This window comes from Coturnix japonica, chromosome 1 (genome assembly GCF_001577835.2).
Source record: "Coturnix japonica isolate 7356 chromosome 1, Coturnix japonica 2.1, whole genome shotgun sequence".
NCBI classification, from domain to species: Eukaryota; Metazoa; Chordata; class Aves; order Galliformes; family Phasianidae; genus Coturnix; species Coturnix japonica.
Window position 1 is genome coordinate 74,724,057 of NC_029516.1, and position 12,525 is coordinate 74,736,581.

The 12,525-nt window shown below is 44.4% G+C and overlaps 2 protein-coding genes across 3 annotated transcripts in view; both read left to right on the forward strand.

Moving 5' to 3' along the window:
* The first annotated feature begins 276 nt into the window (after positions 1-276).
* LOC107319995 (cell surface glycoprotein CD200 receptor 1-B-like) lies at positions 277-5,712 on the forward strand. Of its 2 annotated transcripts, none has more exons than XM_015875433.2 (4): positions 277-2,019; positions 2,616-2,921; positions 3,355-3,603; positions 5,629-5,712. In XM_015875433.2, coding segments are annotated over exons 1-4 (693 nt in total). In that variant the 5' UTR covers positions 277-1,883; the 3' UTR covers positions 5,631-5,712. The 2 variants fall into 2 exon arrangements, with proteins under 2 accessions (XP_015730919.1, XP_015730912.1); XM_015875426.2 differs by lacking the exon at positions 5,629-5,712 and adding an exon at positions 4,291-4,390.
* A 1,262-nt stretch (positions 5,713-6,974) lies between these two features.
* The window catches only part of LOC107319971 (cell surface glycoprotein CD200 receptor 1-A-like), a 34,268-nt gene continuing 28,717 nt past the window's right edge, over positions 6,975-12,525 (forward strand). The window contains exons 1-2 of the mRNA XM_015875394.2: positions 6,975-7,743; positions 11,948-12,010. The gene's annotated coding sequence lies outside the window, so the exon portion shown is untranslated. The remainder of the gene's footprint in view (positions 7,744-11,947; positions 12,011-12,525) is intronic.

The window sequence follows — 12,525 nt, forward strand, 5'->3', positions numbered from 1 at the left end:
GGCATATTAGAAAGCCAAATAAAACCCTCTTAAAACCCATTTCCCTTCCAGCCTAATCTGTTTTTGCCCTGTACCAAGCAGTCTAAGACCTTTTCTCTAAAGTGCATTGCCAGTCCCTGCTCCTCTTCAGGCAGGGAAGGTGGGTAGGTAGAGGCTGTCCATGTGATTAACCCTGCTGTCATACCAGCAAAGGTACCTGCCTTAGATATAAGATGTATCTGTCTGGGAATTAATGGAATGAATGGATTTTAATCACCAAAGCGTTAGCCTTCCGTACCCGTACACAGCATGGTAATATGGTGGCAAGAGCATCACTGGTGTGTGGCAGGCAGAGTCACCTCCATCACCTGCATCGCCTGGGCTGCGCTGAGTGAACGGGAGTTGTCTTGTGCTGAGTATTCGCTCAGTCAAATAGTGTTATTGTGCTCTGTGTATCTGTCGTAGTTTCCATGGATATAATTAGGAGCCATTACTTTGGGAGCAACAGACGTAAGAGTTGCCCGAAACAATTCCCTTTCATTCTCTGCAGCCCAAGTGATGCAAAAGGTCGGACCCCCATGTAATAGGAGGAGCTTCCCAAGACGTTGCTGTTGCTCGCTATGCCCACGAGATGGAGGTGAGGGTGCAGGCAGTGTGCGCACATGCAAACGCCCTTACGCGGACGCTCTGCTGCACACAACTGCCTGCCACACACCAGTGATGCTCTTGCCGCCATATTGCCATGCTGTGTGGCTTCACTGCTAAACGATGATAGAGGCTGACCTTCCAAAACTGAGAAACAGCAGCCACCCTCCCCACTGTACCCCGTCCATATTGCACCTGTATGGCCTTTCCCTTCATCACAGCCATGCAGAAATTTGCTGTGTTGTGAGCAGCTTGTAATTCAAACTGAAAAAACAAGACACTAACTAGGAGAACATGAACCTCAGTGTTTCCAGTTTCCATGGCTCAGGCCATGTTTTCTGCCTCTGTCCCTTAGTGCTAAGCTCCGTTGCTCAAGAGGAGGTGGCTGAAGCTCCAATGCTACAGGGATATCTGCGTCAGAGTGTTAAATATATTCTTTTCATCTTGGGCTCATGCCTAAGCCCATGGTTCCCTCATCTGCAGAAGCTTTGTGTCTATTTGACCAGAGGACCAAAGACCTTTCAGGCAGGCACGTTTCAGCACAGACATGGACATCCATAAAACAGCTGTAGCTGCTGTGGGCGGAAGATCTCTGTCCCCTTAGGAACAGGAAAAATAGGCAGCACCTCATTTCAGGCTGGGAGTTTCAAGGGTACAGAAGGCTAACGCTTTGGTGATTAAATTCCATTCATTCCATTAATTCCCAGAGAGGTACATCTTACATCTAAGGCAGGTAACTTTGCTGGTATGACAGCAGGGTTAATCACATGGACAGCCTCTACCTGCCCACCTTCCCTGCCTGGAGAGGAGCAGGGACTGGCAATACACTTTAGAGAATAGGTCTTAGACTATTTGGTACAAGAGAAGAACAGAGTAGGCTGGAAGGGAAATGGGTTTTAAGAGGGTTTTATTTGGCTTTTTAATATGCCAAGTACTCTTTAAGCAGTAGGATAAGAATAACCTTCCCCCCCATTCTTAATGATAAAATCCTCACTGTCGGATCAGAGCCAGGCATAAAAATCACTCTGCTTATACTTTGCAAGTTCTGCTACAGACCTTATCTTCTCTTAGTAATGTTCTGTGGAAGTCCGGAAAGCAAAAAACAAATACTGATAGCATTTCCTTTACGCTGACCAATTCACTGCACAGGAAGAAGCTTCTTCATATGAATAACCATCAAGCTGCGGCTACAGTCGGAGGTCCGTATGAGAGCAGGAAGAGCAGTGGCTCTAACTGCTGCACATCCCTAGCAGGGGAAGATGGGGATCTCACAGCAAGCTGGACACTGCAAGAAGCCTGCGTCACCCATGAACACGAGAGCTGCCTTGGAAGTGGTCAGGAACATCGCATGGACTATTGTTCTGCTCACCAGCACTGCAGTCACAGGAGCTTCAGGTAGTTCTGGCATTTTTTTGTATGTTGGCTTTTGTTGTGACTGGGTAGGACAGAGGGTTGTGGGGCAGTGATCTTGAGTCAGGGGTTTCTCCATCTGTCCAAAAACAGGCGCGTGTTTTCTTTGCAGCTAAATGTTGTATTTTCTCTTCTACTTTGTCATTTTTCATTTGACTCCACTGCTTGACCTGATTAGGAGAGCTGCTCATATCTACCACAAAACAGGGCTCAGTGTCCATTTTTCTCCTTTACTGGGCAGTGATGCTGAGGGAAGAACACCCCAAGAAACCTTCCCATGCCAATGGGCTCAGCCAGCCTTCACTTCCAAACCCTGTTACTTATTGATTGGTTTAGGGAAAAGACTGTACAGAGGACAGGAGTAAAACCAAGGACCAATTTGGCAAACACAGCCACGAATTTGGGAATTGGTTTCTGTCTAAAATGACACACACAGCTCTTGGGCTGGCAGAGACAGCACCTCACTCCAGAATGCAGCATGGCTGACGTTTCCATGTGAAGCACAGACCAGAACTCTGATGCCATACGTGACATCCTAGAGCACCTTTTCATACATCCTTCTCTTTCCTTGTTTTCTCCAGGAATTAACAGACTGTCAGCATACCTGGGTGACAGCGCTGTGATGACCTGCCCTAATGTGACAGATATAACTATGGTAACATGGGAAATAAGCCCTAAGATTGGAGGCCAGTGCAGCTTAGCATACTTGAACAGTAACAAGACATTAAGAACCACTTGCAGCGACAGAATAAACTGGAGATCCAGACCGGACTGGGATCAGACACTTGAGATACAGCAAGTAGGAATGGCTGATGAGGGAAATTACAGCTGTGAAGTGGTAAATGCTGATGGGGGTTTCCACCACCAGTATCACCTGACTGTGCTAGGTAAGGGTCTCCTTCCTCATTTCACTGTTCTCCAGAGGACTGTGTCCAGGCCTGGGCATACAAAGCTCCTCTCCTTGTGCACTGGAAGAGGTTTGCAGTAAGAAGTGGAGCTTTCTCATGGGAATGAATGGTCACGTATTTCATTCAAAGAAACTGTTTCTTCCCTTTACTTATTTGACACAACTCTCTTTTCTTCTGCTCCTTCTTCCTTCCCTGTAGAGTTATAAGTGATGAGTGTGAAGCAATTTTCAGTACTCTGAAGAAGGATTCTGAATGAGCTCACTGTTATGCTGCAGTCACTCAGCAATGGCTGCTTGGGACAAGTCTAATTCAGCCTTGTATTGTAGTGAATTGCCTACCTCCATGTCCAGGGATACTTCCTCTCCCTTTGCAGCAATCCACATGCATCTCCCCCCTTCCTGGTACTTTGCAGTTTCCCCAAGAATGGCTCTGTACTGCGATGACCACGGGAACCCTGTGTGCGAGGCAGAGACAGTGAAGCCAGCTGCTGAGATCTGGTGGGTCCCAGAGAGCGACTCCACACCCAGAGCAGACAGCCACGATAACGGGACAGTGACTGTTGTCAGCAGGTTCACAGCACATAGCACCAGTGGGAAGAATCGTACCTGCATTGTGTCTCATGCAACTCTGAACGAGACCAAGTCCATAGCCTGCTTCCCATGTAAGCTTCCCTTTGTGTGCTCAGTGTTCAAAGTCCTGTTTAGCCCTCTGTTCACATTCTTTCTCTACAGCCACAGACATCTACAGTGAAATACTATAAAGACAAGTGCCATCCCACAGCACTTTTGCTCATAAACTTTGACAGTTTGTTTGTGTTCCAGTCACTATTTCCAATTGCTTTTTTCCCTCAGAGAGAAGTACATTAACGCATTAGTGTTCCTTTGGTAGTTGGAAAGCTGTAGGAAGCAGCCTCAGAGCAGACATGCTCTTACTGTTAAAATAACCATGTGGAACCAGATCGTCACTAAAATCTGTTCAGTTGCAAATGATTTCCTGCTCGGATCGTGGTAAGATAGAGACCAAATAACAAATGGTGAGCAGAAACAAATAAATAACTTCATTCTGAGTTATGAATCGCAATACAGAGATATGCTGAGTCCTTGTGAGCAGCTCATAGTGCATAAATGTCATGAGTTGTCCAATGTGGAATCTGGGCCATCTGTTTTTGTTTCTGACACAAACTACATTTTTCCTTCTCAGACAGCTTTCATTAATAACTTTCCCTTTTGCTAAAGAGGATTCTATTTCACAAGCATGCTGAAAATGCATGTAGCTTAATGCTTATACTGAAATATTAAAGAAACAGAGCAGTAAGAAGGCACAACTAAGACTAATTAATTGTGTTTAGCACACAGACACCTCATACCACATACAGTCATCTTTGTTGGTTTCCTGATCATCGTCACCTTTGTAGCTGTCATTTACTATTTAAAGCTTCATGGTTAAAGGTACGTACGATCTGGGGCTAAGGAAAACTTGTCTGGTGTTAGTGGAAAGCTCTAAATACTGCTTGTGTCTTGAAATCAAACAATTCTGTCACTCTGTGCTGCTCAGGGTAACTACTGTGTGTGAATTAACCATATCAAATATTTTGACTTTCTACTGCATTAATTGTGCATTGCTCACATCTTCACTGAATAATGACACTGAGTAGAAACCATAGCTGGTTAGATGTTGGCAAGGGATACTCATTATATTGCATGCTGCACTGAATGGAAACGCTTCATTCTGTCAGGAAACTGGCAGAGTAAATCCATTCTTCCGGTACTGGGAGAGCCTGTCAGGGTGTCTCTTGTTCAGCTTCCCTATTTGAAGGTGAGGTGCACCTAAAATAACTTTCCACTTTAGACTACATTGTATGGTTTCTTCACTGTGTCATCAACCTTGCTTGTCTGCTGGCCTCCTTTTTCCTTTTGGCTGTTCTTCACCTTTGCATGTTCCGTTATGCAAGGTATGCGCGGGATGTGATACATGCAAAACCCCTTTGGTCACACCTAGAGAAGTTTACGAGGGCTTCTGGTGCTATTTCACATCACGTGCAGTCATTTCAGAATCTGTCACAAGTCAGCCAGCTCAGCACGTGCTCACGCAGGTTCATCAGAGGTCTGTAACTTCACAGCTGCTCTTAGAATTCATTCATTGGTGCCAGAGACCCCACCTCCTGTTTCCATACTTCTTCCAGTTGCAAAATTACAAAAGAAATGGTCTGTTCAGTTCCATTGATCAGATAGAAAATAACCAGGATTTCCGGGCTATGAGGATTAAACGAGAGCAAAATATCATCTGGTGGTTGGATACACAATTTTGGACAATCTTGTCTTTCTCAAACAAAAGTAAGGAAGGCAGGGCCAATGCAGAAATGCAGGAAGTATTGCACTAGATCAGAATCAGTCTGTAACTGCTCCTGAGTTCTGGCAGCAATCTGGCAGCATGGCCAGTTATCAGAGTTAGCCTCTCTGCCACAAGGTGCTGCTGCTGTCCAGAGTTACAGCACAAACAAGTAATGCAGAAACAGAATTAAAGCATTCTCACGTGAGGTTACAGATATAAAGCCTCATGTTTCTGAAATTCCCCTCCAAAAGAAATTAATAGGAGGAATTCTGTTCTTACATTCCTAGAGCGCCGAACAGCATTCCTCAAAAAATCCGAGGCCTCATGTTGATGGTATTGATGTCTTGTTTTCCAGAAAGAAGAGGAACCCATGAAAGCCAAAGCATATCCCATGTGCGTAGCCATCCAGGGCTACTTCTAACTCAGCACCTGAGCACAGATGAAGAAACTCCCTGTATGCTTCAGTCAGCAACGTGAGATGCCACAGCCAATCACAATGTCAAAGCATTCAGGCAGATGAAGCAAACATCCACGAAGCAGCCAGTGTAACTGTGCAGAAATATAACATACAGGGCAGATCCCACCTGACCTTTGTCAGCTTTTTCTTTCCCTCTAAAGCAACCATGGACACCATCACCCATGCAAATACACAATTGGTAAATAATTCATGTTGTATAAAAGAAAGTCACTCAGTTTTAAGTACATGGTATCCTACCCTAGTATTCAAGTATCCCGTTTTACTGGCTCAGATAAATCAGAAGAAATTTTCTTGCATACTAACAATAGCAGCTTTCCCAAGATGGTTATGCAGGACAGAAGCTAAATTTGAGCAGCTCTATTATTTTCACCAGAAGAATATTGTATTTCATTATAAAAATGACTTATCACCACAAGCAACAACAACAAAGAGGATAGAGAATATTTGACCTTGAGTAGTTACTGTCACCTGAAGCATCAAAGATATTACAGTCCTGAGATCTAAGCTTTAAACTCTCATTTACCTCTTTGCATAAAAGAGAGCTGCAGCCCACAGAACACAGAGATCTGTAGCAGTTGATTTAAACACATCCTACTGGCTCTATCACAAAAGAGTCCTTGTGTGTAATCTTCCAGATGATGATACACTGCCACAACTAGTGATGTATAGAGAATAAAATCATAAAATCATTGGAGTCCAACTCCCTGCAATGAAGCAGGGATCTGATCTAGCACCTACAGCTAGATCAGGTTGTTCAGAGCCCCATCCAGCCTGACCTAGACTGTCTCCAGAGACAGGGCATCTACCACCTCTCTGAGCAACTCGTTCCATTGTTTCACTACCCTTACTATAAAAAAACATTTTCCTCATATCAGTCTAAATCTCTTCTCTTTCAGTTTGTAACCATCTTGCCTTGTCCTGTCACCACAGACTGATGAAGAGTCTGCATCCTTCTTTCTTATAGCTTCCTTTTTAGATACTTGAAAGGCCACTCTCAGGTCTCCCCTGAGCCTTCTCATTTCCAGGCTCAACAGCCCCAGCTCTCTCAGCCTGTCCTCACAGGGGAGGTGTTCCATCCCTTGGATCATTTTTGGGGCCCTCCTCTGGACACACTCCAACAGCTCCATGTCTCCCCTGTACTGAGGACTCCACATCTGGACACAGTACTCCAGATGAGGCCTCACCAGCACAGAGTAGAGGGGCAGGATCACCTCTCTTCATCTGCTGGCCATGCTGCTTTGGATGCAGCTCAGGATACAGTTGGTTTTTATAGGCTGTGAGGGCACACTGCTGGCTCATGCCCAGCTTACCATCTAACAGTACTCCCAGGTCCTTCCCAGCAGGGCTGTGCTCCATCCTGACATCCTCCAGCTTGTGAGCAATATAGCAATCATGGGGGTTGCCACGGGCCCACGTGCAGGAACTTGTACTTCAGTTTGTTGAACATCATGAGGTTCACCTGGGCTCGCTGTTCTTGCCTGTCTGGCACTCTCTGCATGGCATGGGTATGCTGACCACACCACTCAGCTTGGTGTCACCTGCAAACTTGCTGAGGGTGCACTTGATCCCAGCGCTGATGTCACTGATGAAGATATTGAAGAGCAGCATTCCCAGTACTGACCCCTGAGAGATACCACTCATCACTGATCTCCATCTGCATACTGAGCCATTGAGCACCACTCTCTGGGTATGATCTCATAGTAATTTCCTTGTCCATCAAATAGTCCACCCACCAAATCCATATCTTTCTAATGTGGATTGAAGGATGTTATGGGGAACTATGTGACAGGCCTTACTGAAGTCCAGATAGATGGCAGTGGCTCACCCCTTTTCCTCTGATGCAGTTATGACATCATAAATGCAACCAGGTTGGTCAGGCAGGACCTGTTCTTGGTGTACCCATGCTGGTTATCCCAGATTACCTCCCTCTCTTCCACGTACCTTAGAATAGCTGCCAGGAGGATCTACTCCATGATCTTCCACTGTACTGAGGTGAGGCTGATAGGTCAGTAGTTCCCTGGGTCATCCTTTCTATTTTTCTTAAAAATGGTTGTGACGTTGCCTTTTTCTCAGTCACCAGGGACTTCACCTGGCTCTTGATATCATCAAGTGTGGCTTGGTGACTGTGTCAGCCAATTCCCTTAGGACTCTGGAATGCATCTCATTGGGACCCATAGACTTACAGATGTTCAGGTTCCTCAGGTTGTCACAAACATGATCTTCGCCAGCTCTGCTCCATTCCACTGTCCTTCAGAACAGGTCTTCAGAGGATTTTGTTGATTAACTGTCAGATGAGCTGGAAGTTGGCTTTTCTAAAAGTTACTTCTAAATCTACATCTGAATCTCCCTGATTTTACTCTTTGTCTATCTGGTGTCCCTCAAAAATGTGAACTCCAACTGTATGGTCACTACAGCCCCAGCAGCCTCCAATCCTGATGTCACCAATCAGTTCACTCATGTTGGTGAGCAGCAGGTCCAGCATTGCATTTCCTCTGGTGGGGCTGTCCCTGGCCTTCCCTTAGTGTCAGGCATACCAAGTTCATCTAGATAGATAAAAATAGGTGTAAGCCATTTCAAGACGCATAACTGCTTGCTCATAAATCCTAATATCTTGGAAGATGTATTGTTATTTCTTTGAATAGCAAACTAGCTTGGCCTCCACTTCCTAGCTGAAATCACTAGTTTATTTACCACTACCTTGCTTCTCCTCGCCTTTTTCTGGTGCAGCTGATAAAGTCCTGTAAATCACTTCCTGTTTCTGGCCATGGCAGTCGATGAACACAGTCAAAGATTCCATTCCATGCTCACAGACACAGCCGCATTGTGACCATCTGCTGTCACATACAGCTGTTTGGTCACCGGAGAACTTGAGCTTTGCACAACTGACCCACAATGCAAATGAACTCAGAGACAAGAGAAGGACAGACACACGGCACTGCTAACCAAGTTACTGCTAATTCATTGTGGTAACCTAACTGCCTTATCAAAAGCCAGCAGAAAACCACACTGACTCTGATATTTGTAGTTATCCTGGTAAGTTTCCACAGTGCGCATCAACTGACTGCATGCAAGTAGTACTCAGCTCAACTGCTTCTCTGCAGCATCTGAACAAGCGCTGCGGATGTGTACATACAGACTCACATGCAGACACACAGCTGCTCCACCAATGCTTGTATTTTACCGTAAGACAACCTGCAGAGCTACAACTTTGCTTGATTTTTACTAAGTAAATTACAAACGATACACAGATAAGACTCCTCTTTTTTTCTTCTCTCTCTTCATCGACTGTAAGATAACTCAACATTTCTGAGATGCCTACAAAGTTATTCCCTAGGTTAGCAATATACCACCAGTGTCAGCAGCATGCAAGATGTGAATCTGAGACTTCCTGTATTTTTTGGGTCTACCATATGGTTTTTTACTTTTGCCAGAAAGAAAAATAAACAGCAGTCTTTACTGCAGTTTCCATTCAAACAGCTCAGAGTCTCTCCGTCCTCCTTCAGAGATGAAAGAGATCAAACTCTTACAGTAGAAGCCACAGGATTATATGATTAACCTTGCCACCATTCCTTGGTCTGTTTATTCTCACAGCCATCACAAATCCTTCTGCAGGACTGAGGATAAAGCTGCCCAAGCTTTCTACATTCTGAGTTTCAGTCTCATCTCCTGGGCAGCTACTGGAACAACCTGGAATGGTTTGTCCTTTATCTCACCAGATGCCACATCTTCTCTTTGGCATGTTCACTACATAATGAGCTTCGGCAAGAAAAGATTGCTTGCCTTTTTAGATTGTCATTGGTTTTTAATACACTAGTTTTAAGTTATTGTTCTTATATGTAAAAAGAAGAAGAAACAGTTCTAACAAATTCAGAGAACACACTAACTTTTCTCACTGCACCTTTACCCCTAAGAAAGAGGTAACTGTTCTAAGTATCAGTTCTTCTGCAGCACAGACACGCTACTGATACCACAAACTGACCACAGACCCTTTTTTTTTTGTTGCTTGGTGAGCCTATCCCGAAGTATTACATAAAGCTGTCTCACATCCTGTTCACATGCAGAACTCTCAGAGAGCTCTCCAGCATCACCATGGGTAGCACTTCCATACTGTTAGTACTAAATCGCTAGCACAATTCTCCTCTTGTCCCTGCTAATCCTGTTTCAGCATGGTTAATGGAACACTGGGAGAATGAAAGATGTTCTCAGTTCCCCAGAGTATTTCTGAAGCTTGGTATGAGGACACAAACCCACGCCCGTCTCCCTGACAAGCTCTCACACCAACCTGTAGAACACCCTGCTTTTCTTCTGCGTGCTATGACTCATGCAACCTGTCTGATCTGCCCCAAGATTGCCCTAAGGGAGGAAGTACTGCAGCAGTGGTGAGGAACAGCCAGGGAGGGGACAGGGCAAGTGAAGCAGAGGCTGCTAGGTTCTCTCAAATGCTGATGGTGTTCCAGCGTGAAAGTGATGCTGTGTTCCAGTTGGAGGCAATTTCTCTTTATAGTGGCAATGAAACTGCGGAGCAGTCTGTAAGGGAAGGCATGACCAAATTAAAGGGGCTCTTCTTGTGTCTAAAGATGAATGAACAACAGACATTTATCCTTAACTCTGCTATTCAGAGGCTCCTCTATCTGGAACATCTGCTTTCTCCAAAAGCAGTTTTAAAAGCCCCGTTGTTACTTATTCTGTCTTTGGATGTGTTCAGGCATTGGCAAAAGACCACATTGTAAAGAAAAAACATCAGCTGATATTATTTTGAGAGAGGAATAAACTGGGATCATGCCTGGATACTGATAACACCTTGTCATTACTAGCGGAAGAATATGTTTCCTCCCATCCCCTAACGTCTAACACAAAATATATACTCACCCAGTTGTTTGCAAAGAAGGAACAAGCAGAAGCCACAGTCACTGTTATCTATTTCCACATGCTTTCCCAGACTACCAGCACAGGAGGTTTGGTGCTGTGAAGGTCCAGCAAGGCCCAAGGCTGACTACCTTCATGAGTACGTAGCTATTAATGCTGGAGGTCAGGGGTACATGCAGCCATATGTCTTTGCTGTCAGACTCATGCCTAGGTAGCACATCCACATCAGACAGCAGCTTGAATGGAAAAAGCACAGAAGAAGATTCATTGCAGGAATTAGACAAAAATGGGACCAGGCAGGAGTTTGCTCCCCAGATTTCCTTTTCATGATGCCGGACAGCAGCCCGGCAGCAGAGAAAGCACTGGCTCCGCTGCTGGGCTGGGTTGGGGAAGGGAAACAGAAGGATGTGAGCTTCTGATGGTGGGTTTTTTTTTTCTGTTTATTTTGTTCAGATTTGTTTTTGGAGGTGAAAGATGTGTGGGAAGGAAGTGGCAGAGATCAGCTTAGGAAATGTTTAGCTTTTCTTAGGAAGACAGCTAACCCCAGTGAAGAGTTTCCAAACAACAAACCAACATGTACTGGTTACTTTTATAGGGCTTTTTGGTGATTGGTATTATTTGATATTTCCCTTGGGACTTGAAGGCAGTCTTCCAGAGAGTTCAGATAGATTTTAAAGGAGAACACTGTGATGGCAAGCTCACAGCTGAACCTACTCAAATAAGTACCCTTAAAGTTAAATGCTGCTGTTTGCTCAACAAATGAGCTGGTGATGAAAGAGTGGATAGTGTATTTTAGAACTATTACCTTGGTTGTACACACAACAAGCACATCAGAAAAAATATTAGCATCTCATGCACCAAGATATGGAAAAAAAGAAGGAACAGAAAAAATATCTGAAAGCACAGCAAGAAATGTATTCACATGGGAAAGTATGAAAAATGGCTAAACTTGAAAGAGAGAAATAACAACTTGAGGAAGAGACTTTGGAGGCAAACAGCACAGCTGGGCCTTAGAATTGCCTGCACACAGTTCTGTGCCTTCAGCTAAAAGGCTGGAGAAGACAGGTTCTCCCTTGATTCCCTCACAATTGCATAGATCCTTAATTGTTCTGCATGCCTGCTCATGTCACAGCAGTGAGGTATTGTATTAACACCTGGCATTGTGCTGGTGAATGCACTCCAGGGTGAGTTATGCTCTGAGTTTGCAGTCATTTCCAATACTCCTCTGAAGAACGGTACGGCCTCCAAGACTTGAAGCACCTGAAACTGGCAAGTAACTCCAGAATCTAGGAGCTTATTTTAATTAGATCTGTATTTTTCTCTTCTTCAGATCCAGGCATTTCCTCACTCTCATCTGCAGCAATAAAGGAAACAACGGCTTATATACAAGAAAGTAAGTAATTTTCTCCTACTCCTGCGTATTTTAATTGCAATTTTTAATTGGAATCTTATTTATTTATTTATTTATTTATTTTTCCTGAAAGAAAAATGTTGATTTTTACCACAGATTTTACTAGAACAGGGATAGTAAACGTTTTCCTTTATGCCAGAGAACACCAAACCTGTCCTCTTCAGAGAGATTCAGTTGGAGTCTCCCACTATAAAATCAGGACTAGGAAAATATTAGTGTACAGCAAGTGTTTGCCTTTGGGTAGAGCTATGAGAAAATAAATGGGTACCTGCTATCCTAATGTAATTTGTTTGTCTACACCTTCCAGACATTAATGGTCAGTGCATTCTCCACCAGTGCCTCACAGCCTTACATTAAAGCAGCAACCTCACTGCACTCTTGAGAGTGATCAGGCAGAGCATGAGAGAAAAGAAGGAGCCAGCACCTTTTTTATCAGTTCCTTTTTACAAACCAAGCCACACGTTTCACTCTCCTCAGCACCAGCAAAGCTCAGCATT

Bases quoted from the DNA above. Each gene is read 5' to 3' on its own strand.
- LOC107319995 (XM_015875426.2), top strand. From the start codon at position 1,884: ATGGGGATCTCACAGCAAGCTGGACACTGCAAGAAGCCTGCGTCACCC. The intron at 2,922-3,354 runs GTAAGGGTCTCC...GGTACTTTGCAG, and splicing joins GTATCACCTGACTGTGCTAG to TTTCCCCAAGAATGGCTCTG. The intron at 3,604-4,290 runs GTAAGCTTCCCT...AATTGTGTTTAG, and splicing joins GTCCATAGCCTGCTTCCCAT to CACACAGACACCTCATACCA.